General features: G+C 40.7%; 4 protein-coding genes and 1 long non-coding RNA gene across 8 annotated transcripts in view; 2 read left to right on the forward strand and 3 right to left on the reverse strand.

Annotated features, from left to right (window-relative positions):
- Positions 1-68: 68 nt before the first annotated feature.
- On the forward strand, positions 69-3738 carry GILT1 (Gamma-interferon-inducible lysosomal thiol reductase 1). Its single transcript, XM_011639867.3, has 5 exons — positions 69-416; positions 1034-1207; positions 1671-1871; positions 2675-2830; positions 3483-3738. The coding sequence occupies exons 1-5, from the start codon at positions 132-134 to the stop codon at positions 3588-3590; spliced, it is 924 nt and encodes a 307-aa protein (XP_011638169.2). The 5' UTR covers positions 69-131; the 3' UTR covers positions 3591-3738.
- Positions 3652-10088, reverse strand: LOC105427876 (uncharacterized). 2 transcript variants are annotated; one of them, XM_089084978.1, is made up of 6 exons: positions 9386-10088; positions 7100-8164; positions 6402-6769; positions 6054-6215; positions 5380-5800; positions 3652-4337 (listed from the first exon to the last, which is right to left on the reverse strand). In XM_089084978.1, the coding sequence occupies exons 2-6, from the start codon at positions 8031-8033 to the stop codon at positions 4219-4221; spliced, it is 2004 nt and encodes a 667-aa protein (XP_088941104.1). In that variant the 5' UTR covers positions 8034-8164; positions 9386-10088; the 3' UTR covers positions 3652-4218. The 2 variants fall into 2 exon arrangements, with proteins under 2 accessions (XP_088941104.1, XP_011638155.2); XM_011639853.3 differs by having other exon boundaries at positions 8944-10088.
- A 1934-nt stretch (positions 10089-12022) lies between these two features.
- Positions 12023-14830, reverse strand: LOC105427890 (aladin). Of its 2 annotated transcripts, none has more exons than XM_089084983.1 (7): positions 14372-14830; positions 13818-14237; positions 13602-13719; positions 13218-13517; positions 12967-13136; positions 12533-12857; positions 12023-12442 (listed from the first exon to the last, which is right to left on the reverse strand). In XM_089084983.1, the coding sequence occupies exons 2-7, from the start codon at positions 14174-14176 to the stop codon at positions 12152-12154; spliced, it is 1563 nt and encodes a 520-aa protein (XP_088941109.1). In that variant the 5' UTR covers positions 14177-14237; positions 14372-14830; the 3' UTR covers positions 12023-12151. The 2 variants fall into 2 exon arrangements, with proteins under 2 accessions (XP_088941109.1, XP_088941108.1); XM_089084982.1 differs by having other exon boundaries at positions 14342-14830.
- A 307-nt stretch (positions 14831-15137) lies between these two features.
- The window catches only part of LOC105427898 (uncharacterized), a 31641-nt gene continuing 19711 nt past the window's right edge, over positions 15138-27067 (forward strand). Inside the window, exon 1 of the mRNA XM_011639899.3 lies at positions 15138-15758. Coding sequence (XP_011638201.2) covers positions 15704-15758 — 55 coding nt within the window. The 5' untranslated portion in view covers positions 15138-15703. The remainder of the gene's footprint in view (positions 15759-27067) is intronic.
- LOC105427914 (uncharacterized) lies at positions 18564-26629 on the reverse strand. 2 transcript variants are annotated; one of them, XR_016141310.1, is made up of 3 exons: positions 23338-26629; positions 20018-22976; positions 18564-19948 (listed from the first exon to the last, which is right to left on the reverse strand). It is a non-coding gene; the product is annotated as an uncharacterized LOC105427914 (long non-coding RNA). The 2 variants fall into 2 exon arrangements; XR_967946.3 differs by having other exon boundaries at positions 18564-22976.

The following is a 27067-nucleotide window of genomic DNA, read 5'->3' on the forward strand; positions in this document are numbered from 1 at the left end:
GTAGATAAAAAGTAATATTAGAAGAATGTCTTTAAGTTCTAAACTTCTATTTGGAGAGAAGGCTATTATAAAGGGATCGTAAGCCTCTGTTTACACTCGCTATTGAGTCCGAAACCTTCAGACAAAGCTGGATGTCCTCGATTAATATGAGGATCTGCCGCTCTGGCTATCCCTCTCTCTGTTATCGATTGTCTCATTTCACTCTCTCTTTCACAATCTCCCACCGCACGCTACTTTTCGTATCTCCCTCTCTCGTGTTCGCTGCGGTCGCCTGTCGAAGATTGTCCGCAGCAGGTTTAAAACGCATTCTCTTTGATTCGCTCATCAGCGGCACGACCATGCGACACTACTTGTTGGTTTCTCGCGTCCGGCTGGCGGCCATCGTCTTTGTTGCGCTCGTTTGTCACGACATTTTGGTAAGAGTGAATTTTAAATCTGGCACTTTTCATGGCTCGATATGACATTAAATATTTATTTTTATGCAAAAACCTTCGACATATTCATAAAATAATAATGATTTAAATAATAAAAAGTAAGCTCTCAAAGTCTCATTCGGATTCTGATGCTATTCTATTTTTTATAAAAAATTTTTTTTTATTTCTGTCTAACTTCTCTTAATATATTTTTATAATATTTTACCGATTTTTTTGTTTCAATATTTTTGTACTCAAATAATTTAAGATATTCCTATAATTTTTGATTGGATTATTCTGAATTCAAATTTAAAAAGAAATATTTTAATTTCAAATTAAATTTAATATTGATGTAAAATTATAAAGAAATACTGTATACTATATAGTATGCTTTTATTTTAATTAACTAATTAGACTGTTTAATTTTATTAGGAGACTTAAAATGTTGATAAAAGAAAATATAAGCAAGATGAAGGTAAAGAAGTGTTAAATCATTTTTTTCGCTTTGAAGTATTTCCTTTAAAAATCTCAATTTTATTTTTAACAAAAAAAAAAGCTATAGAAGAATCGAAGGAAGGGCACCCGATATTCATAACTCGTACGATAACTTTATGTTGAAGTCCAATGCGCAGTCGGCCAATGACGAATCGAACAAGACCATCGTGAACGTGGATGTTTATTATGAATCGTTGTGCAGCGATAGCATGCGATGGATCGTAAATCAACTCGTGCCGTCGTATCCGGAATTGAAGCATCACCTCCACGTTACGTTGGTTCCTTACGGCAAGGCTACGGTAAGTAATCATGTAATTACGCACCTCCGTAATTTTATCATCTCGCCGATGGGACGATAAGGAGGCGACAGCGAGACGATTGTATCTCGACAAGGACAATCACGCGGAAAGGTGTCCAAGTACTTTGCACCTTGCCTGCCTCTCGCGTCTATTAATTTATATAATAATCGCCGCGATTTGTCTATCAATCTATTAATTAAAGATATATAGAGTTTTCAATTTTCATATTTATCAATTTGTTTATTAATTTTTGCAATTTTTTTAAATGTCTCTCTCTCTCGCGTTATTATCGCAAAGTGAGCTCGATCCGCTTCGAGCCTTGGCGAAAACCTTGAAGACGCCAGAACGACGGCCTCGATCTGTGATCTTCGGTCCCGTCGGGACCCACGAGGAAGATCGTCGTCGTCCTTTGAGCGCGGCGGTCCCATTAAATACAAAATTAATGGGCTTATGTGTTTTACAGCACGCGCGCGAAAGCGAAACCGGTCCGTGGGAATTCCTGTGTCAACACGGACCGGCCGAGTGCCGTGGGAATAAGGCTCAGGCGTGCGCGATTCATTCCATACGGACCTCCGAGACGGCCGAGAGCCGTCATCAGCAAATGATGGTCGACCTGGTCGGTTGTGTAATGTCCTCTGGAAACCCGCCGAACGCCGTCCCGCAGGTAGTCTTCCTCCATCGTAATTTCCCGGCCGCGATTAGAGGCTGCCGAGGCCGCGACGGCGAACGTGCCTTTACCGAAGTAACATGTAATTAATCTTAAGACTCGCATCGATGAGCGAGAATCAGCAAACGTGACATTTAGCTCCTCGCGAGATGTCTCGACCTCTCCGGCATACTTTCCCATTTCGAGTTCGCACGGTAGCGTGCAATTATTCAATTTAAAGGAACAACGATTTTGAAAATTGGAAAACGAGATGCTTCACAAAGTATCATTAAGGTGTAATTAGGAAAAATTGACTTTTAATGGTAAAGTATACAATTTTTAGAGTCTCGCAATAAGGGAAGCAAATTGGCAAAAGTATGAAGACATAAAAACGTCTAGGAAAATATACTTGAATATATATTTCAATTTTTCAAGCGAGTCGTTATCGGAGTTTTTTTTTTTATCCGCATATGTCGTTTTCTCGCGTGCAGGAGATCGAATGATGAAATGTGAAACGTAAAGGGAAAGTGAATTCAGTTCCTTAAACTGACTGCTTGCATAGATGATCGCTGATTCTCGACGTACGCATGTAGCGTGATATTTAATGATTCTCTGTGTATAAAATAAACGATTTCATTACGATTATTCGTAACATCACGTAACATCACGTTCGTGTAAATCGTAAAAAAATATACAGCGTAAAAATTCCTCCAAGATAAGCGCATCGTTTATCAGGAGTTAAGATAACAGCGGTCAGAAAGAAAGCTTTAAAGGAAAACTATGTTGCGAATATGTTAATAATTATAATTATTGAATTTTAGTGTGCTCAAGATATTGGCCTGAGTGAGGATACGCGAAAGTTGATCGACGACTGCATCGCGAGTCCACAGGCGGACGACTTGCTCGCGGCGAACGGCGATAAAACCGGTGCCCTCCAACCACCCTTGAGATTCGTACCGACAATAGTGATTAATGGGGTGAGCATACAAAATTCCGTTTTTCCATATAAAATTACCCAAAGTTGGATAAATTAATATTAATTTTTAACTTAATTAAGGTTTAAGTTTAACTAAATTAAGTTTAAGTTTAATCAAGTTAATTAACTCAAAATTAATAAAATTAATTTAGTTAAAAGTAATATTACAAAAAAAGAATTAACTCAGTTCGTTAAAATTAAATTAACTTAAGTTAAACTGAAAGTTAATGTTAAAAAGCATTATTTATATTAAATTAGAATGTAATTTCTTAAAATTAAAATGCTCTACATAATATAATTGCAATCATCAAATTAAATATTTTATTTGTAAATTAAGTTTATATGAAATAAGGAAATATTATTTTTTCTTATATGGGGAATTTTTTTTCTTTTATAATTTTTTCTTCTACATAGGTAAATTTTTAATTTAGAAAAAAATTAATAAATTAAAACTTATATATTTTAAAAATAACTAGTTGGAGTTATAAATTAATTTGTTTAAAATTAACTAAGTTAAGTTAAGTTAAAAGTTAAGTTATTAACTTTTAACTTTATTAATTTTTAACTTTTTAAATTACCATCCAATCCTGGTAATTACACAGCTAGATATGATTCTAAATCCGGTTATTCAATCTCATTTCAATTGTGTACAGGTATATTCGAAGGAAAATCAGGACGAGGCTATAAGAGACTTTCCCAAATTGATCTGTCGGCATTTGACAGCGGAGGAAAAGCCAAATATCTGCGGCAAAGAGAATTAAGAAGGAGAGAAGAAGGGACAAGGCCGAGTTGCGCGTTGAAGGTGCGGGGATAATCACTCGGTCGAAATAAATGATGATGTATTTTGTTCGCTTATATAATATACATGAGTACCTATGTACAAAAATATATACGATTTGTCGAGTACAACGGAGTAATGAGTATCAAAGTGTTTGTAAAAAGAGAGAAACGAAACGACGAGATCGCGGCGGTAGAATGAACGCGCCAGTGAATGACCGATGAATCATCCATGTTTCCTTTGTGCCGAGATGTAAAGGGCAATTACATCCTTTTCAAGAGCAAAATATACGACATCTATAGAGTTTAACAATTATAATTACGTATACGACAACGGAGCTATTCGAAATGATTATACAAATACGAATCTTAATTAGATGAAGATAATCGAATATACGCATGAAATTACGAGAAGAGTAGAGCATTCGGCAAACCGAACGTATTCTATTCTTCCTTGATACTCTGTTTCGCTTTCATCAGGAAACTCTCCCGCCGAGGAAGTTTATCCCTCGATGAAGATCGCGTCGTTCAGGCAAACCGAACGTTTCTTCAACCATTCGTTCCTTGATGTGTCGCTTTCGTCAGGAAGGGAAATTTTTCTATCGAGGAGACTTATCCGTCGATGAAGATCGCGTCGTTCAGGGCATTCAGCTCGTGGAATTGTCGTTCAATGTCGGCGCCGAGCTCGTGGAAATCCGGCACGTCGCCCTCCGCGGGCGCGCAGTATCCTCCTGTAACAAATGACGCGATGACGATCCTCCTCTCTTTCTCTCTCTCTCTCTTTCTTTCCCTCTGATCGCATCTGATCTTGCGCCCGCGTTTTTATATACTTTCACAAAATTACGCGAGGGCTCCTTTGGAAATAGCACGGGTGCGTGGCACGTGGCAATCTGTTTTGTCATCTGTTTTGTCACGCGTACGCGCCCGCGCGTACGCTCCCCCCAAAAAAGTAAGGAATATTATTTTAAGACTCGGTATGGGGTAAAGGCATAAAAGAGGAGGAGCGGGCGGCGAACCTCCTCTGAGATCAACTATAGGCGAGCACTGTCATCGGCGCGATGCCGCGAGCCGCGACAGAAAAAGCCAGCACGCGCACGCACGATTTGACAACACGTAATCCCCGCCGGAATTAACACGCATTTAACGCATTTAACGCATTCCGATCGAAATTGCACGTCACTTGAAAAGGGCATCGAGGAAGCACCAGCACCTCCTACTCGCGCCAAATATATTTGCGGAGGATGCTACGTGCGTGTGTTTTTTATCCGCGTCTCTCCTTCCAAAAGAATATTATGTAGAAGAGCTAAACGCGAGATAAAAAGATTTGTTTTTCCGAATAAGTTTGTCTCTTTAATTATTTTAATCTGGATACTTCCATAATACGTCGATCTATTTCGCAAATGCTATTTTTGTTAGAATTATAACGGAGAACTCACTAAGTGCAAAACAAGATCTTATGCTATTGCTAGTAAAAGTTAAAGGTCACGTTATATCTTCTTCGATGCGCGCATGTAAACAATTTTGATGTAAGCAATGAAAATAAGTCCAAGCGTTTCTTATCGTATTTCGACCAGATTTTCCTCTACCGGAAATGCCGACGAGATGCAGATCGTGTTAGAAATGATTACGACATACTATTACGAGATACTATCGAACAATTTGAAAGAAAGTTTGTAATTTAAAAAACGATCGAATCTTATGAGTCATGCAGACTCGATGAAATTTATAGCAAATTTATATTCTCGCTGAGAATCGATTGAATGTATTCATTACCTGTATTCTCATTTTGCATTTTAGTGATGTCGTTGATCAGAAGATGACGAACCGATTCGATTGGCACGTACTCCTGCTGATTGCTGTCGAAATTCAGGGAGATTCTATTCATCTGATACGTGTTGTTCGGCAATGTATCCTCCTCTTTGACATAAATTTTAGAAAGCTTGAACGACGGATGATTCGTTTCCACGTCGAAGATACAGGCGTCGTTTTGGCTTCCTTGGTGAGGAATCGTCGAACTTAATTTATGTCCTATTGCACTGTTGGTCGTCACGTTGGTGGTCGCTGATATTTTATCCGACGACAATAGATTGGACAACGGACTCGAGTTCTCCGTATGATTCTTCAGATGCTTTCTAAGACTCGAGGGATCTGTGTATCGTTTGCCGCAGCCGCTTACTTGGCAAGCGTACGGTTTCTAGAAAAAAAAATGAGAGTTCTTATACAACGCAGATCTTGCTGCAATGTAGCTGCAACATTTGTGTTGTACGAGTTAATGTCATTAGATTTGTATACAAAATTATTTATATAAACTTAAATTTTTTTAAATAAACCATAATACATTTGTCATGATAATCTATATTGGTATAATTAACTGAATAACATAACAAATTGAAATTGTCATTTATGCATTATTTATTATACATAAGAGAGAAAAAAAAATATCGTACTCTGTCGTAATGTGTCCTCTGATGCTTAGCCCGATCACTGCTGTTGCTAAATGCCTTCGAGCAACCATCGTGTTGACACGCATAAGGCCTTTCGCCTGTGTGAGATCTCTGATGAATCTTCAAATTTTCCAAGCGACTAAAGGCCTTTTTACAGCCAGCGAACTGAAACAAAAAAATCAACAGAAAAAAAATTAACATTTCGCTGGCAGGTAAGATTTTTAAGAAAAAAATCTTGACGACTTATACGAAAAATAGAAATACCAAGAAATCCAAATGATACTAAAAAAAAAAACGTTGAAAAAATTTACAAACATTGATGAAACAAACGAAACAATCTGGACCACTTACCGGGCATTTATTCGGCTTTTCTTGCGTGTGAACGCGCATGTGGATCAGCAACTTGTATCTCGCGTTGAAGGGCCGCGCTCGTGGACATCCTTGCCAGAGGCAAGCAAACTCGTCCTCGCGGCCCGTCGTAGTCGCCGTCGTCGAGGCGACTCCGGGGAAACCCTCCGACGCCTCCTTGCCATCTCGCTCCTTGTCCCGGTCCCGTTGGACCCGCCTGCCGTGGCCGTGCGCGTTCCCCGAGGATGACTCCACGTGCCGCCTCTCGATGTGCCGCACCAGGCCCTCCTGTTCCGCGAACGCACAGCCGCAGTCGATCCAGCGGCACTGATAAGTCGACGCGAGGCTATCGTCCACTGGTCTCACGCAATCTGCAATGTGACGTACGCACACGAGAACGTAAACACACGCAATTGCGGCAGGAATTGCGTGCGCACGAAAATTTCCATATGCACACGACAGCACGGCATGTCCAGTGACGTTTAAAAATGCCGATACCAAATTATATTTTCGCCCGGATACTAGAGATATCTGGAACGTTCCGAGCTTCCAGATATCAAAAATGAGGGAAACAAGCTAGATATTTTAATGATATTTTAAGTCTCTCTCTCTATCGGTCTGATAGAACGTACGAATACGAGATTCTGACGACGAAGCTCGATTTCTCTAGAACAAATGCGAAGGCTGTGACGTATGCTTACCGTAGATCTTATCGCTCTTCTCGTTTTCAGCGATCTTGGACTCGGTGACACGTCGATTTATGTTTCCGAGCAACAGACCCTCATTCCGTGGTAGTATCACCTGATTGCCGAGATCATCCGTCGTGCCCACGAGCTCACCGGCGAAATTGATCACCGACGGTTGCTGCTGCGAGGAGACGAGATGCCCAACCGCGTAATACGGCGGATTGAAGGTCTGGAATGGCTCCTGCTGATCGTCATTCGACAGACAGGTCATCGACGACGGCGTATCCACGGTGCTCAGCAACGATGTCGGATCACCCCTGATCAGACTAAGATCGAACTCGTCACCGATCGAGGCGCTGTAATTCTGAGCCGCGATGTCGTTCTGGATGCTCATCAGCAACGACACCACGTCCTCCTGGCAGTTTTGATAATCCTGATAATCGCCCTGCGACTCCGTCCCGTAGTCCGGGTAGACCGTGTTGCAAAAGGTGCGCGAGAAGGAGAAGGCCGATCCTACCGAGGGTAACTTTTGGCAGTCTGAATTATCCTCCCCGTGATCCGTCTTTGTCGTCGTCGTCGTCGTCGTCGTCGTCGTCGTCGCTGTTACCGCGTTGCTCCAGGTCGGCGTGGTCGCCTCGCTGCAGGTACTATCACCCGGCGACCCGCCGCCATTAGGGGGATACTGAAAGACAACGGGCACCTGGTCCCAGTCGAGGTACTCCCGCGGGTCCGCGCCGGTTCCCAGCGGGGAGAAGAGGCCTTCGTCCGTTTGCGAGGTCGCCCAGCAGTGCGGCTGGGCGACGTCGACGCCTATGCTCGCCATCGCCATGGTCATCAGATCGGGCAGGGATCCGTCGTCGACGAAGTCGTCTTGGTCCAGCTCAGGCACGGTCGCACGTCGCACGTCGTCCTCCCCGCTCCTCTCGCTGTGACAATCCTCGAGGTGCATCTCCTTCCCCTCCTCTCCACCTCGTCTTCCTCCGTGGTCGTCGTCGTCGTCGTCGCCGTCGTCGTCGTCGTCGTCGTTGTCGTCGTAGTCGTTGTAGTCCTCGTCGATCCGAGCTCGTCGCCGCCGGCAGCCTGCCGTCAATCATAGCGATATGTGCGTTAGTCGCGGCACGTCCGAATCGAATTGCGAAACACCGGGAGGATTTTGTAACGTCGCGCGACGCGCGCGCGGATTGAGAAAGCGGGGCCGAAAGCGAGGCGCCTTTCTCGGCGCGCTTATCCGAGAGCACCGTGCACTTTGCGCCCGATCGTATTATCGCGCCGGGAGAGATGCGAGATAACGAAACCCGGCAGAGCCTCCGGCGACATCGGCGGGTAACGATGAGAAATGCTGAGACGGATACGCGAGCGAATTCGCGACGATCGCCGCGATTCGTCGAGAGCGATTCCTCCCGCGCCGAGATTCCTTCCCGTTAATCGCGGGGTTTGTCCCCCCCCCGGAGGAGGAGACTTCCTCCGTGGATTTGGCTTCTGCGAAGCGAACGCTCGCTCGGCGCGCTTTCCGCTTTTTGTATAGCTTTTGATGATCGATCATCGCGCGCGTTTACATAATCTCGATAGATCCGCGTGATTTGGTGTTACCAGTTAGTGAAAAATGAAGGTATCTACAAACGAGAAAAACGTACACGAGGTGTGATCTATCAGGTGACAGAGAGTAGTTAAACTGGAACATACGCACAGGAAACGTCACAGGGAAATAAAAAAAGAGATAAAAAAAAATGAAAAAAAGGACGACCTGAGTCCTCTGCGTGAAGAGGACTCCCTGTTAAACTCTGTTTGGGCTAAATTCTTAAGTGGAACCCCCCCCCTCCCCCCCCTCCATAAGAGTGAGACTTCAAGGCAGTACTTACGTACAACGTTTGTACGTTATATCACAGCTTTAGAGGAAGAATGTCGCGAAAATACGATCATCTAATGTCTATAATATCGCCATGGAAAGCACCAAGTCGCACAGGTCGAAACGAAGGAGTCTCTTTCCTGCCTTTGATCGCGATCTTTAGAAGATCAATTTTCTCTTTCGGGACGAATCATTCCCGAATTCGGCGTGGTCCACCAGAGGAAAAAAGAGGCACGATCGTACACGAGGAGCACAACGATGTAACCTACGATGTAACTTTTCGGAGTCGTCACCGGATATTTCGCGGGTGGTCCCGCCGTTTGGTTCCGCGCATCTCCCCCGTGAAACTATCGTCGCCGCCGACGACAGAGGGACAGGTCCGATTGTGCCTCGCTTTCCTCCGGGAGTCAGAGATAATGTAAAATTGGAGAAACAACGTCAGAGAAGCGGCTTACTTCGATATCAACGTATCAACATGTACACGTCGATCGGCGAGCCGCTTATCGCGCCGGTCTTTTCCGCTCTCGAGAGTCCTCTCCCCCTCTATCTATCTTTCTCGATGGCACGCGCGCGATAACAATCGCGAGAGAATCGCGGACGAGAAACAACACCGGTTTCTTCTCGCGGGACTGATATGAAAATGATGGGAGCTCGGGGGGCTCGACACTTTCGCACCATCCGTTAACGCGTCTCGTCCACGACTATCAGCTGCGAGAGATGATTCTCTCCTCCGTCGGAGGAGTTTCTCGAGAGAGGACCAAGGGATCTCCTACCCTCTTTCTCCTTCTTCTCCTCCTCCTCCTCCTCCTTCTTCTCCTTCAGCGAGGGAGAACGTAGCCCTTTGGCACCATGCTCCTCTTCTTGGAAAGCGGAGGACGGAAGGGTGCGAGAAGGGACCGTCGCACCGCCCACTCGCGTGGCTGCATCTCGTTGCATAGTCGAGTCTCCCCCTCCCTCCCTCCCTCCCTCCTGTGGTATACGACCGCTGTTGCACTTGTCGCGAGAGTACGTAACTTTCTTCGTGGAGGCCCCCGGGGGTAGCGGGTTCGAACATCTGCCGAGGCGCGTAAATACACGCGTTCGGCGACCTCGCTAAGGATTTTTTCGCTCAGGAAACCATTCATGATTTTTCGTCTCCGCGACGCTTAGGATCTACTTTGGACAATCCGTAATTCGCATCTGGATCCTTATCGCGCGATACAAAAGATATATCGGAAAAATCAAGACGCACAGAAAATTGCATATTACGATAAGCAAATGTATATATATATATATATATATCCATTAAAATATATATATGATATATAAAATTATACAAAAAGTTGTCTTGACAGCGACATTAATTTTTGGGATTTTCATTCAAAGGAATATTTAAAACGGCACAAGAAGGGATGGAAGATGCAACGATCAAAAGGGGAAGGAGGGAAAGAGTGAAAGAGGGAGAGCGCGCTCGGGACGATCTTTCGTCGGTCGAGCCCCTAAGAATCGGGTGCGGGGCAAAAAAATGTAAGACCAGCTGCCACACACGCGTCACTTATTAACAACATGCTTCCACAGACACGCCACATGAGGACAAGTCGTTCACTTCTCGCTCTCCTATTTTACAGGCTACCGTCGCATATATCTTTTCACCTCGCCGCGATTCTTCCATCCACGGATCGTTCCATGCCGATCTCTTCGAAGATTTCTTTCTTTTCGCATAACGATCCTTAAGAAAAAGAGTTGCGCCCCGCGCAAGAAAAATTTCGCATTTACTGTTAACTTCTCGGCAGTTTTAAACTCGTTAAAGACACTCGAGCTAAGTACCAAGTCCTAAGGAGAAATTCTGTTTTGCTATAACCGTCGTAGATGGGGTATTTTTGTTTTATATATATATATATATTTTTTTTTTCGATAAATTTCACACTCCTCTTCAGTGTGTATCTTTTCTTTTCTTTTCCGTATATGTAACACGTGGGTGCGACTCCGACTCATCTCGGCGCTTCTCCCTCGCGCGGAAAATTACGCGGCCACGCAAGTACATGCACGTCCTGCATCTTTCTAAGCGAGTTGTATGTCATATTACGGGTAGATAAGTGATAGAGCGGCACATGTGGTCTGCCAGCCCTCTGTGCTTACATTACATGCACGCTACGACCGCGAGCGGTCCTGGCTTTTTTGCCCGGGCACCTGTCAGCTTCGCTCGCACCATAGTCACCGCATGTGCGTACGCGGCCCCGAGAAAAAGAGGGAGAGAGAGAGAGAGAGAGAGAGACCGCCCTCAAAATAAATATACCATAAAAAGGACACCGATCATGTTCTCATCCCCCCATACGGATGCAATAACAGCGAAGCGTATGAAAAAAGAAGAAGAGAAAAATCATTTCGTGCGCGGTTAATCGCGCCCCGTATAAAAACCGACCGACGACCGCCCCGCGCGCGTAATCTCGATCGTCGTATCAGATCTGATACGAACAAATGACTTTGGTGCATGAAAATGCACAATTTAATCCATATTTTTTCGATGTCAACGATATTAATTATTTTTCCTTTTCGTGGAGGGGGAGACTTCAAAAACTTGAGGCTTTAACAGAATATTATGCGTGAAGTTAGTTTCCTTAATTTTTTTTTTTTCTTTTTGTAAAAAAGAAAAAGTGCGAGCGAAAAATCACCATTTGAATCAAATCAATCACCATTCAATGATATTTGAAACGTGCGTATGCACTCAATCATTCGTATTCACATACGCAGAGTAGTGAAAATAGCGTTGGCCGCGTCACATATATACATAGACGCGAACGTACGTAACGCGCCGGCAAATCGTTTAGCGTTCGGTCAAGCGACGTAAAAATAGAGAGACGCGCGCTCTGCATGTGACTTTGTATAATTAGGCACCGAACAGAACGCGTTGTATCCTATACTTCTACGTTACAAGCACAGTCCATTAGAGAGTCTAACGACGAGGCACACATTTGTTTTTTTCCGTTTTTCCTCGAAGACTATAAAACGGATATATAAACTTCTCTCAAACGAGAATTACATAAGCTTTTGTCTATGCATTCGTATATACCAGAGTTTTGATATCGCTTATGTGTTTAATTATTAACAAGAGATTCTCTTGCAAATGAATTTATTAAATCTTTCTTCAATTACTATGCTATCATTTACAAATGGAGATAGAAAAATTATACAAAATTGCCCTATCGTTATTTTCTCGTTATTACAATAACAACTTATTATTATTAATATTGCTTATAATCAAAACTGTACAATCTACTTGTTCTCACTTGAGGTAACGGCGTGGAATACGTGGTAGTATCAACTTTAGATTCATTTTCTACAATCGGGAAATGCTGCACGCGTCCACTGCTCCAAGCTATTGTTAAACAGACCCACGATGAACGTTTCTGGTAGAAGTCAATACAATTTGGTACTTCTCCAGGAAATCCTTTGATGAGGCAACTTGGCTGCGCTTCTACTATCCGTGATAAATTATTTAGATTTGTTTTAATCAGAGCAATAACTGGACTATCCTGTTATTCAAAAGAAACAAATAACATTAGCTCAAAGTACTCCATGATTTATATTTTCTTCTCAAAAGATTAATTTTTTTTTTAACATACTTGGAAAAGAATAGCAAGATATTTCCCCGTTGGATCCCATTCCATAGAAACTATTCTACCTCCCACTGTGATGTAATCATCGTCATCATCCGATGAAAAATTTACTTTTGTTAAATCGATTAGACGCATAGCTATCTTTACATCGTTAGTGGTTGTTTTTTCAAATATATTATCTTGCAATGGCAGTGAAAATATTGTCGCAGGATCGCCGGTAGTAGCAAAAAGTAATGTCAAGTTAGGACCAAAGCATGCAGTTGCTACACGACCTTGAGGTACAGTCCACCTTTCCGCGTGCCATGGTGTCGAAACATCCGTATTCCAAACTCTAAAATGAAATATAAATCTCTTTAACCGTATATTCAATTATTTCAGTTTATAAACAAGTTTTTCAAAGAAGATATGTGAATAAATATAAATTTAAATAAACATATTACCTGAAAATGTTTCTACATGAAGCAGAGAATAATCGTAAACCACAAGATGACCAACGTATAAAACATACGCCACCTCCACCGACACGTTTCAGAGGAACTCCATCCTCTTTAGAAACATCCCAGATTATTATATTTAAATCCGTTGGTGAACAAGATGCCAACAAATCACCCTTTAAAAAACAATTTATACTAGTAGACTATGAGCCATATTATGTTTAACAAATATTGACAAAAATTAAGTGATTGGTTACCTGTGGATGCCATATGACGCTTGTAACGGGTACGTGATTTCTTCGTTTCAAAAGTATCGCATGACTAAGTAAATTACTGGCTGCTCCTAATTCTATTGTCCATATTAATACTCCAGAGTAACATGCAACTGCTAATTCACGACCAGCGTGTGGTCTCCAATTTAAACAGGAAACTGATTTTTGTGCGCTATGTCTCAGTACTGGTACACCTAGTAGGCCTTGTGAAAAAATACGAATTCGATCATCTCTCATAGCCACAGCCAGGCGAGCGCAATGTGGATGCCAGGACAAACACCTCACCTGTCGTAAATGTTCATAAGTTTTTTGAACATTTGTTTATCTTTTCAGAATATTAAATAATCATGATTAATTAAATACTCATACCAATGATATATTCCACTCTCGCGTAGCGACAATATCAGCAACAGATCCATTTCCTGACATCGGCAACACGTCTCTGTGATATATTCCTCTTTCCATTAAATCCAACATCCAATTCAATCTGAAATCATTATATAATTTCCATAAAAATGCAACAGGAATATATGAGTTAAATCCATAAAAAATATGCAACGAAAATACAAAATAAAAAAATTATACCTTGTTGCTACCCAGTGGACAACATTTGTGATCTGATTTGGGTCTGCAGCTGCAGCAAAGCGAATCGCTTCAGATAATCCTCTCTCCCTCCATATGTTGGCGACCTTTTTGAAGACGCTGTCGTGAACTGGAAGAAACAACTCCCCGGCACTAATTGCACGTGCGGATTCGCGAGTAGCCAGGATCTCCTGCGTGACAGAAACCTCGGGATATCCACGTAGGTACTTGGCAAAGGGCTGTATCTCATCCTGCAGTAAATCATAAGCGCAGTAATGAACGATGCCCTCGATTAAACCCACGGCGGCAGTGTCGCCAAAAGCGGGACCCTCGAAGTCATGAAGTGACAGTATCTTGAGCATTTTTTTCTGTCAGTTGCTGTCACGACCTAACCTATACGTCTACTTGCACACGAAACAGGCGCTAAAGGAGAAAGACAAATCTAAGATCGTTACACAAATGGCGTTGGAATGACGCATTAAATTATCATTTCGGATTGTTCGTTTTTTTTTTCGAAAGAAACGCACGTGTTTGGACCGTGTCAACTTTGAACTTGCTTTTGAACGCAAAGTTTTTAATTCGGCTAAAACCTGAGTGGGAATTTCTAAATTCGTGTCTTTTGTACACCGTGAGTGAAATGTGACGTTTCGATCAAGCAAATCCGAGACACGAAACGCGACGACGATGATGACGGCGGGAGAGGAAGATCTCCCTCATCGCGAATGTGCAGAGCGGATGTGCTTCCTATCACAGATCACAGCTGCCGGGAAAAATGGCGCGCAATGTTTACGTCGGTTGCCACGGCAATGACCAATCAGAACGCGAGTCATCGAGAGCGCGTGCGCGCCGCGCGCTGAAGAAAACAGTTCGAATCCTCGGCTGACGTGCTAGAGTGCGGTACGTTTTTCGGTATTTTTCCAAATTTTCCTAATTCGATTTGCGTAACGTTCTGCACGCAAAATCGCACGGTGTGACTGGCAAATTCATACAGCGATCCACATTTGTTCGGAAATTCCGAGGAACCGCGCGAATTGAAGAGTCACCGGCATTGCGACGGCGCGTACAGGTTACTGAAGACGCATCTGCACTTTCAGCACTTGTCTGCTCTCTTTCCTCTCTTTCCTTGTAGCAAACGCGCGGTCGTTTCGCTCTCTCGATCGTTTCGAGGGCAGAAGAAGCAGCCTATCTATACAGTGACGATCGCGCGGGGGAGGGGGTAAGAGCCGATAAGAGCGAGAGAGAGAGAGAGGGGGTAAGAGAGCGCAAGCGAGAGAGCGCGGATAGGTGGGAGAACGGAGCGAGGTGGGTGGTGGATTATCATCGGGAGGGGTGAGGTGGGGTCCGCAGTGTGCGGTCGCCGTTCAAGCGGCGTGGATTGCATATTGGAATTGTTCGTCGCGTAACGAGGGACTTGTCTTTTTCGTGAGAGAGAGATCACTTCGCCCGTTAGCAATAGCAACGCGACGGACGAATCGAACGAACGAACAAACGAACAAACGTGCCAGCGAGGCACATCCCGAGCCGAGCACGGGAGGACCGCGAGCCTTTTTAACCCTCGCTTTTCCCCCTCCCTCCCTCCCTCCCTCCCATCCCCCGATTGACGAACGAGCGACGGCGATCCGGTGAGCTCGCGATTCTACCGACGAGGTAGTGCGCGAACCGAGAGTGTTCGTGAGAATCGCGCGATGACGATCGCGGCTCGTCGAGGGTCGTTAACGTCCTAAAACGGAAGGCGAAGGCGAAGGTGAAACGAACGATCGACCGAGGAAGATCATTGCGGCACAGGACGAGGCGCAGAGCGACAGAGGAGGAGGAGGAGGAGGAGGAGGCGGCGGCGGCGGCGGTAGTAGTGGTGGTGGTGGTAGTGGTGGTGCGGGCGACCGCGAGAAATGGGCAAGAAGGGTTCCAAGCGGAAGACCCGATGGAGAACCCTGAGTATCGGTGGTGAGTATTCCATCAAACTTCCGTTCTTTATCTCACTTTCCCTTTCTCTCTCTCTCTCTCTCTCTCTCTCTCTCTCTCTCTCTCTCTCATTCGCCGCTCGCGTAATCTCGTAACATTTTCCTCGCGAGTGATTCCACGCCGCGGGAGAGGCAAAGCGTGTGGCCGATCATCGATCAACGCCGCGCGTGAGAAAGATGTCGGTCGGGAGAGAGAGAGAGAGAGAGAGAGAGAGAGAGAGAGAGAGAAAAGAAAGAGGAGCGAATGTTATCGTGTTATCGCGAGTTACTCCTCTTTCTCCTCCTCTTCGTCGTCTCTAGATCTGTTTCCCGTTCAGCTGCACGTTCGCACGTTTCTTCCATCGAGAGCGAAACGAGCCGATTCCCAGAGGGGGATGAAAATCGCGGAATCGACGATTCTCGGGAGTCGAAGCCGACGAGACGTGGTGTCGCGTGGGTCCCGTGATTGATCTCAGCCGATGGCGAATGAGCGAGCGTGCACTGAAGGGAATCCGCCTTTCTCATTCCTCTGCAAGTCACCCCCCCTTGAGAGTCACCACCCTCCAAGTTACGTGGAACGTCCGAGAAATTCTTCCTAGGCTGGACGTTCTCGCGGACCACATGATACGAAATTATTCATCCCCCCCTCCCCCTCCCCTCTCCTCGCATCCCCATTTCATTTGTGTTTCATGTGTAAAAAGAAAAAAATGAACGACGCGTCTGTAGAACGTAAACAAGGACGCCGATCTCTAGGACGAGGAACGAGGATTCTACTACGATTTACGTACGTTTCTGACTTCGTTTCACAACCTGCCTGTTTATTAGTCTAGTCGGTCGAGTGATCGGAGCTCTCTTTTCGGAAAGCTCTGCGACGTTAGCTTTGCTACGAACGTAGCTATGTAGCGAATACTGCGAGCTGGTTAGAAAAAGAATAAACGTAGAATTAAATTAGCGGAGTTAGAATTAATTTTAATCGCGACAATAGAAGTGTCTCTATCGTCCGATCTCGCGCGGAGATTTCCCCGAGGATTTTTCTCGGGAAAGCTCCAAACGCGAGACAATCGAGTAGTTGATTGTTATCGACAGCTAAACTTTCTGTTCCGAAAACGAAGGAGGAAAGCTCCAAATTCGCGCGGCGCGTACGTGTCTAACTATTAACAATGGAAGTATCTCTCTTCCGATCTCGCGCGAAGAATTGGAGCTTCTCGAAGATTTGACGCGAGACACTCGAGTCATTCGTCATTATCGTGATAATTCCAATTTGTCCATTCCGCGAGATTGCTGCGCTTCGAGCTGTTTATTACAAAGTCGCAGCTTTTCGAGGCAAGAATCGAGTCAATATATTTTTTTTTCATTATTTTGAACCAAACGAGATACTTCCTGTAGAATTTTGGATACCGAAAACGATATCGCAAACCAAATTTTTGCAGTACGTCAGGTTTCTAATCGAGGTTTGATGTGCAACACATGGCTTTTCTTGCGATTTGAAGATTTTTTTTATAAAAAAAAGTTAACGATGCATTTTGAAATTTTGATCAGAGGATATGGATGTATTGCTTCATTCCCTATAAAATGCATTTTTTTATTTTGCTATTTTTTTTTTATCTATGTCTTGAAGAATTTTAATGTAGAGTTTTGCTAAAATAGCAAAAGTTTGTGCTGTTTTAGCAAAACTCTGTATTAAAATTCTTCATAACAGTGAATAAAAAGTAAAATAAAGAAAGATATTTTACGGAGGATGAACAATACATACATAATTTTTTATTAGGATTTTCATTTTTTTTTTAATTTTGAAATATGAAAAAGCCATTTTTGCACGATAAGAACAGCATAAAAGCCATTTTTTTCTGAATATAGATGTGAAAAATAATTTTATTGGGCCATCAAAATAATTATGTAAGACGTTCGAATTAGTTGCTAGAATATAAAAAGATTTTGCGGTATTATCATCATGTTTAAATGTCCTACATAATAACCTTGATCCCCCGGGAAAATTATTTTTCAGGTTTGTATCTGGCCACATTTTTAGATCTTACGTCACAATTATTCTTTCCGCATACCTCAATTATTTCGAAAACCTGACATGATGAAAAAAAATTTAGCCTACTATTATTTTCAGCACCATTAGAGAGTACCTTATCTGATACAAAATAATTTTTCGCTAATTATAAGCTAACACTAATGACGAAAATTAAGAATTCTTTTTTTTTTTCTTTCTAAATGCCTTTCATATCGCTCGAAGGAACGTCCCTGCCTAAGCCTTTCGGAGGAAATTTTTTTTCGATATTTTCGATTTTCCTCTCGAATATATATCGTTATCGCGACTCACCCTTGCGACGCTTACATGTTACGTCGGGGAGAAGCGTAGTCTACTCGCCTTTCAAGTCTGACTCGTCGCCGCTGATGCATCGATCCGCACCACCCTCTACCTGACTCTTTCCTCCACCGTAACTACCGTCGCCATACCTACTTACCCGCTTAGGCGTACCGCGCGAAAGATCGGCTCTACGACACGCCGTTTCTTCGCGACCTTCCTTCCCTCGTGCCTGGTCGTTTCTTTCCTTGGGACCAGAGCTAAGGTGACGTTTACTTGGCAGCTTATCCTTGGCTGGTCACTATCAAGACTCGCTTTGATTTTCCGTTCCGCTAAAACCTTCGTAGAAAATGTAATTAAAAAGAAAATCTTGCGATTTATCTTGTCGATATGAAATTGTAGTTTTTTTCCATTTTTTTCTTTCTTTTTTTTTTTAATTAATAATTGCGTACAAGATTGATTGAGATGTGTAATAGATTTGAGAGAACGCGTGTGAGTTGAGGATATAATTCTTCTAATTCTTCAATGGCAAAAGCTTACAATTGGACTCTCTCTGTGAATTTGTTATTCACCTTTGCGAGATGGATATATTTACATTTTTTTTCCTTTCAGTCTTTTTTTTTTAGAAATTCGCTACGAGCACGTGAACTCAAAGAAACTCGTGTTTGCATGTAAACAATTCTGTAATAGAGTACGTGTTTTCCTCATTTATACCGATTTTTTTTTTTTTTTTTACCTATAATGACACGTGAATTTTGTGTGAGAGATCGTGTATTATAAAGATAAAAATACAATGACGAAGGAAGCTCATGTAATTTGAATTGTGACATATTTACGTCGTAATAGCATCCAGAGATAATGCTATCAAAAATATTCTCTGACTTTACGGATTAGCGTACGTCGTATCGGAGTTTCAAGTCGTTGAAAAAAATATCCGAAAATTTTCTAGATGAAATAGAACTCACGATTCGTATTCATTTTATAACAAAATATTGTTAAGCTATAAAAATATGGGATTTATTTTCCAATTATTATTTTTTTTTTTTTTTATTCTCCGCAGAATATCCGTTCTCATATTTCACATGTACTATATTGCAATTTACAAAGCAAAATATATTTTTTTTATTTAGCGGGAAATTTAGAACGTTCCCCTCTGCCCCCTCTATGTTGATCGCAGTTTATGTTTGTTCTAGCTTTATGGTCAGCGTTAAAGTCCATAAGTAAGAAGTTAAATTTTTAAATATATGCACAAAGATGGGATCAAGCACTCTGCAAGCAATCTCGCAACATGTCTGCGATAAATGAATATTAGCGAAAAGATAAATGACTGTGGTACTGAAACATAATAAAGTGTGTCGACATAAGTACTCTCGATGGAAGAGAGAGAGAGAGAGAGAGAAAGAGAGAGTATTCGTAAAAACCAACCATTTCAAAAGTAATATGCTCAAACACGAGCATAATGCATCCATGCGTCCTATTTTTAAAAGCGTTATGTAATGTTGACATAATATCACGAATGTGAAATATCTAAATGCACGTATTTCGCGTTTGCGAATAATCAGAATGTACGCTCGATGGCAAATTTAAACAAATTTGTGTTACGTGATGTAAAAATGTTAATATCAAAGAGTGTCAAGAGAAATAAATATTTTCTGAAGAAATAAAGTCGCATTTGTTCATTCCCAAATGGAAGGGTGAGAAGTTTCATTGCGACACGACGAAATTTGTTTTTGACCGGAAGAGGAAACTGAAGATGGGGCGGGGGAGGGGGAGGTGTGGGAAAGGAGGAGTGGAAAATTAGTTCGAAGTGCAAAAACGATTTGACAAGTCCCCGTAACTTTCTGACAATGCGATCACCATTGTTACTGCTTTCCTGGAACCTGGAACGGAAAGTATCGTAGTGACTTCCGGGCGATTCGACCGAAGATCGAAGTAATACAAACACGTACGATTCACGCTGTGTATCTTTCCCTCGTGTCTCGCTTATTTGCCTTCGTCTCGCTTAGTTTTTCAAAAGCGGGGAAAACTTTCTCGACGCAAATCGCTCCGTCTCTTTCCTCCGCATATATCTTCGTAGCGAATGAAACTCATCGGTGTATGTCTTCATCTATGTCCACCCGGTGACCCGGTAGCTTGTGCTATCAGTGTAAACTCGGTTACCGAGGAACGTTTTTTTCTTTATCTCGCGTGTTTTCGCAACGTATATCGCATCTGATTCTTGCGGCCTTCTTTTATCGCTACCGTGTTATCTTGGACAAAAATTGATTGGGCTTAGACTTTAATTATAGCACACTTTACAATGGCCAGCAATTTGTATCGTCAATAATCATGCACGATATCTAAATATTGTTATTTCGAATACATTAATGAAGGAATTAAATATTTAAGAGTGTATTATATCTATTTTTAATTTATATATTTAAAATGTAAACATTATAAAAAAATTCACAAATTATTTTAGATCGCATTTTTAGAACCTGGATAAAAAAATTATTTAAATGGCTAAGTAGAAATATGTTCTAATAAAAACATAATTAAGAAATAAAACAAAAAAGAATCTCAATTTTCTTTATACAAGTATTTTAAGTATTGAAGATTATTTATGTAAAATTTTATTGCAAAGAATAATTGTTCCGTAAATAAAAATTTAATTTTTATTTTCAGAACAACTAATCGCAATGAAACTTTACATAAATAATTTTAAATACTTGTATAAAAAAATTTAAATTTTTATTATTTCTTAATTACACTTCCATTAAAGCACATTTCTATTTTATATTTAAATAATTTCAGTTTTTAAATTGCAAAATCTTTTGTATTACTTTTAAATACGATTTATCTCTAATCACATTCTATAATCTCTTTATATTTTCATTGTAAATAAAAATAGATGTAATATATCTTTAATTTTCTTTCAGCCAATTATTTCGCAACATGAAATATCATTCATTATATTTCATGTTATTTATTATCGCTAGTATCATTTATTATTACATTTGTCAAAGCTAAACCACCTGGGCATTGTTCTAGTCATAATACAGGTTACCTGACTGTGACGTGCTGTCCATGAATATTCTCTAATTAAATTATGATTTTATTTGATCATAGAAATCCGTTAAACACATTATTATTGGTATATAGTGCGAAACTATGATTTAAAAATATATATAATTATAACGTGCAATCAACTTTACATAGATGCAAACACACAATTATATCTTACAATTATTCGTTTATATGTTATATTGCCCATCGATCGGAATTATTATATGGAGTATCAAGTATCATGCTTACGATTTATGATCCGTGATTATCCGTTACAAAAGATTTTCTCTTGCGAGTCACGGTCAACGCGACTGGCAAATACAAACACATTCGAGCACACTAGGTCAGAGCGGTAATGAGTCGCACGTCTCGATATAGGGGCGATTGCCAAATGTAATAGTGCCGCGTTTCATAACGTTGTAGGGGGGGGGAGACAACTCTATACATGCGTTATAATTGGTGGCGAATAGTCAAAAGCAGTGGTGTAGTCAGTCGAAGGAGCCGTTGATTATTTTAATCCTTCGCCACCAATTCTACTTTCTTTAAATTTTAAGTTTCTATTGTTAGTCATTTTATGTATTGAAAATATTTAAGTTTATTTACTTGGTATTTTAGCTTAGGTGGACACAACACTGCTCTTAGTACTACGACCACCAATTTCACAATGGAGCGTACAATGTATTAATTATTATTGCCGTTACCGTGATACCGCGTAATGTATTTATCAAGAATTTGTATTGCGCAATTTTCGTCTCTTTTCAAGTCTATTTACGTTGCATTAAATAATACTTATATTCAATTCTGAGAAAAGTAACGTTTTTTATATTTGCAAATTTGTCTCTTTCTCCTTCTAAATTAATTATTTAGAAAGATACGGAATAAATATGGAGAATAATATATTCTAAAAAAATGCAAATATATGTACATGCATATATACATGAAAAATAAGATAAAGTTTATTATTGATTTCTGATTGTTTAGTTACATATAAAGTTAAAAAAGAATTTAGAATTTAATATTTTATCAATATCTAATAACTTCTGGTTTCTCATATCGATGTGCCTGAAATTGAAAATGAATCTTATCTATACAGTAATCCTTCGTGCAAAGTGATTAGATTAAAATATGTACGATATTAAAGTTGGGTCGAGGCAACGAATTATTATCTATAGATATATTATCTATAGAAGAATATTATATGTATAATTTTGTTATAAATATTATATTAATATTAAGTTTTTTTCTTTTGAATAAAGTTAAAGAAACATTTAAAGCGAAACTAATTTCAAGAAACCGAGAACTTCACGAAGAACTTCACGAGACTGTTATATATATATATTATTACTAAACAGACTTTTAAGATCTGGAAGATTGCCAGCTCACCATATGAATATTTAGATAGTAGAGCTTAATGAGTTAACAATCACAATGCAAACTTCCGTGCCATTACAAACCACGATTCTCAATGAAATAGTTTCATCGCATGTAGTTCTCAATTAAAATGAAATTCACGGATACTTCTTGAAGTTCTACATCGATTTTATTCTCTACACGATTTTTGAAAAATTCATCATTATTAAAAATCATGGGAATGAGTTTTCCTATCAAATATGGCATACACAATTTGGAAAAATTCTCGTCGGTCCGAAAATTAATGACCTCATTATCACGATATAATGAAGGCCGCTAGCCTTCTCGATGATCTCGCATTGTTCGTAATGACTAATGAAGTGATTAACGTCCTTGATGAATTTCCGCGAGTGTGTCTCCAGGCCAGGTGAAGAGCGACATGGTGTATAATTTTGGGCAATCTATCACTTCCGAAACCTGTCCCTTTCGAGATGGTTGCTGTCATCAGCCCATCTGAAGATCATAAATATGTCAAGCATCATTAACTGCAAACTATCGAATAAGAAATTGCAACTATTAATTTATATCGCTATATTTATACCGCTATAAAAACAGAGAGAAGTTTTAATTATAGTTTTAATTATAGAAGTTTTTAATATAATATATATCACGTTATACATTAATATATACATATGTGATATATCACACATACATCATATATGTCAAACGTAATGTATATCACGTTTACGTTTGTAATTATGATTGTATAACAAAGCTTTTCTCTATTTTTATAGCAGTATTCCATTTTCGCGTAGAATTTCCTGCAGCCTCATCCCGCATTAAAATCCTTCGCGTTTTATTTTTGTCTATTTACCCCGAGTTTTTACACAACTTCACGTATTTCTGAACAACATCCGCGAATTCTAAACTTGTCGCGTACAACAACTCGTTAAAACCGATAATAACTCGGAATAGCCGCACACTTCGTAAAAGTTTTGCATTGTAAAGATGGGATAAATGTCTTCACGAGCCCCGTTGCGAGTTTCTAGAGTCGAGAGAGGGAAACTCCCGTTCAACTCGATACCGGAGCAAATCAATAGTTAGGCGTCGCGTCTCTCGATCGTCGTCGTGTGCTGTGTATAGGAAATGGAATGCCTCGTTAGCCGAGCTAGCAGTTGGATGAAATACAAAACAAATCTCGTTCAGGGAGTTTATTATCTCGTCCTCTAATCCCTCGGGAAATCTCAATTTCTGACATTGTATTTCTCGAATTTTTCGAAAATTTCCGCGAGTATTCATAATAAAATTGCTCGTGCGCAGGCTTAGTTCAATATATATATATATATATATATATATATATTATTCAAACATACTGATAGGACCATTTTTCACGAGTATCGATAATAAATAAAACTGGTCACGCTTCAGGATTTTAAATTTAATGCGTAATACCGATAGCTTTTTCCTTGCGTTGACATTTTACAATATTCATATGCTTGATAATAAAATAATATATTGTTACTTAATGTTAAAAAAATAAAACGCTGACACACTGATGAATGCTAAATTTATGAAAGTTAGGTGTAAGGTCATAAAATATTCGTGATTTCAAATGTTACTCTTGAATATAAATTGTTTAAAGAGCTTGAGAGAGATACTTCTTTATACAAAGAACCCATCGATAATATAAGTAAGTAAGCGTGAAAGTCTCTCTCTCTCTCTCTCTCTCTCTCTCTCTCTCTCTCTCTCTCTCGCCTCTTTTTTCTATTTCTCGCTTTCTTTCTCTTTACGAGAGGATCGATTGCACCTTGTATCTTAAATTTCTTATACGCCAGCATACGTCGCGGTAGCGCAGACTGCTATAGTACCATAAATGATCGACTCTTACTACTGCGAATGCACACGCCGCATTTCTCCGAGCGCCGCGAGTTGGCTGAGAAAGTGGCATTATCTCCTTGCACCCCCGAGCGACGCAAGTTATATCCGCGTGCAAACTTTCGACTTTTTCAAGCGTGGACAATCGGCTCGGTAATTATAGTCGACCCATGAATACAAAAAAAATACTTCGAAAAAAATTTCAAACAATTTCTGTGAAATTTTGAAGTCACTGGCGTCGATTTAATAAAAAAAAAATGACATTAACGCAAAAGTCGAAATGATTAAATAATTATGAGATAAACTTCAGCGTACGAAAATATGGCTGTGAAATGACGTTAATATTAATTATTCAAGCCCACAATGAAAATATATCCGTATGAGGCGTAATGAATTTCCACTACGCCAATCAGATTCTATTTCCAATAATGAGGTTTTATCGAAGCGAGATTTAAATCCTTTTTGTAATTGTTTTGATATCTAGATATAATACAAGTATGATAGCTTTTATTTTTCGTACTATATATTTAAATTTTATAGGTTTTATTGATCGGCTCAAAAGGTATTCTCAATTAAATGCTGGGTATAATACGTCGTATTAAAATATTTTGTGACTATATGATTATACCGTGTCCTCCTCGTTATTGAGCAAACTCGGTTGCTTCGATAATTGCTTAGATAATTAGAATACTGGTGTCCCTCAGGATCGATAGTAATCCCGGCGTGAACTTTCGGCACGGCCGACTCGTTGCAGACGCAACGAGAAGCTAAGTATAACATTGACAAAACAGAAAGAACGAAGTAGAATATGCATGCATACATGCACGCAGGCACACACTTGTGTTCGTGGATAGAGGCTACGTCGCGTGGTTATTACGTAAGCTCTTACAGCACATTTTCCACCGAACGTCGAACCTAATGCGAGTAGTCTATTTTAGAAAACGCGTAAGGCAAATTGTGAAACACAGCGGAATTCAGGAAATGCAAAGGCTAAATTAATACCATCTATCTTAATTCTTTATAGACTAGAAAGCTGGGACAACAAGAAAGATTACGTCAATGCAAAAATGTCTAAAAGGAATCCTGCTTTTCTTTGCCAATCAAATCATTTCTTCCTGGCTGAAAATTAGAAATTTTTTTCTAAGATTACAAAATAATAAATGTTAGTATATCAGAACCATTATTAGAGAGCGAAGAGGAAGGGTGAGATTTTATGATGTTCAAATTATTTATAGGATTGATTAAAAAGTTTATTTTTTTGTTTATTTGTTAATGTGAAAGTTACATGGAAAAGAAACGAACGCGCGTAATGTATTATAAGACATTAATCGATAAAAGAGTTCAAGCGGAAAAATAATCGATATACAGATTATAAAAACGTTGGAATTAATTATCTTTCGCTAATGAAAAGGATGTATTATCAATCGATCCGTTCATTACTTCATGCTTTAACCGACTTGTCATATCGTGAAACCAATCATCCGTCTAATTATCTCATCCCAATTAAACTGCTACAGGCATCAAATTGAGTCGTTAATGCAGGAAGGACAAAAGGATATCTTACCCTTACGTAACTAATTGAATTTAATCGAAGGACGTTTGCTCTCCTTGAAATAAAAAGCAAGGCTATCGAAAACACGTCGTTACATAAGGCTTTCTGCTTTTCCGCTCGCATCAGCGTGCCATTTCGTGGGTATATACAGAATCCGCAATAATAATAAACGATGAAAAAAATAGCAACTCTTCCCCCTCCCCCCCCCCTCTCTCTCTCTCTCTCTCTCTCTCTCTCTCTCTCTCTCTCTCCGCTCCTCCCTGTTATACACACACATGTCATATCGAGCGCGAGCGGTTTCCATACGTTGCACGTGCTCAAGATCGTAGACCTTCCTGACATTCGTGTACGAATTACGTAACGACTTCGTAACCGCGGTTCTCGATAATAAAATGCAGCTTTACGTGCAGTGTTCATGTGTGTGTGTGCGCGCGCGCGCGCGCGCGCGCGTGTGTGTGTGTGTGTGTGTGTGTGTGTGTGTGTGCCGTCGCACGTTGGGGATGTACGCGTGTATGCGCGCGCGCGCGCGCGCACACACACACACCGAGGTACGCAAGTGAAACAGAGAGCTGCGAGTTCGGGTTATGAATAGCACGTGAGTGACCACGAGATTCTCGTCACATGCTCGCGCTTTTCCAAACCGTTGTCACAAGCGCCGACGTCGGCGGCCCGTCCGCATGATTTTGAGTCGGCGGCCCGTCCGCATGATTTTGAGTCGGCGGCAGCATTTTCGGCTCGATCTTACACAACCCGACAACGGAATCTCTCGGAATCCTAGTTATCTATTGCAATTGATGATTCCACCTTGAGACGGAATACATAGTGTGTCAATTTCTCGCGCTTGTTCCCCGCGTCCGTGAAGAATTCGCGGTTTTTTAAGCCCTGCCCAATGTATTAGGGAGGAGAATAAATTTTGGAAATAAAAATTTGGAATAAAAGTTAAACGTAACGGCACAATACCAGTAAGTAGTGAGATATGATTATATTTTATACTTATTTGTATTCATCGTGCGTTACGTTTAATTTTTATTCCGAATTTTCATTTCCAAAATTTAATATTTATCCCTGGTTTATCCCAAAATTTAATATTTATTCTAATATCTGCTGCATTGTGCGCTTAAATCCTGAAAATGAAGACTGCTTTTTCTCAGTCTCTCTTGCTAATTAATTTTTTTTC

The sequence above is a fragment of the Pogonomyrmex barbatus genome, unplaced genomic scaffold (assembly GCF_055798465.1).
Source record: "Pogonomyrmex barbatus isolate J1 unplaced genomic scaffold, ASM5579846v1 scaffold9, whole genome shotgun sequence".
In the NCBI taxonomy this organism is placed as follows: Eukaryota; Metazoa; Arthropoda; class Insecta; order Hymenoptera; family Formicidae; genus Pogonomyrmex; species Pogonomyrmex barbatus.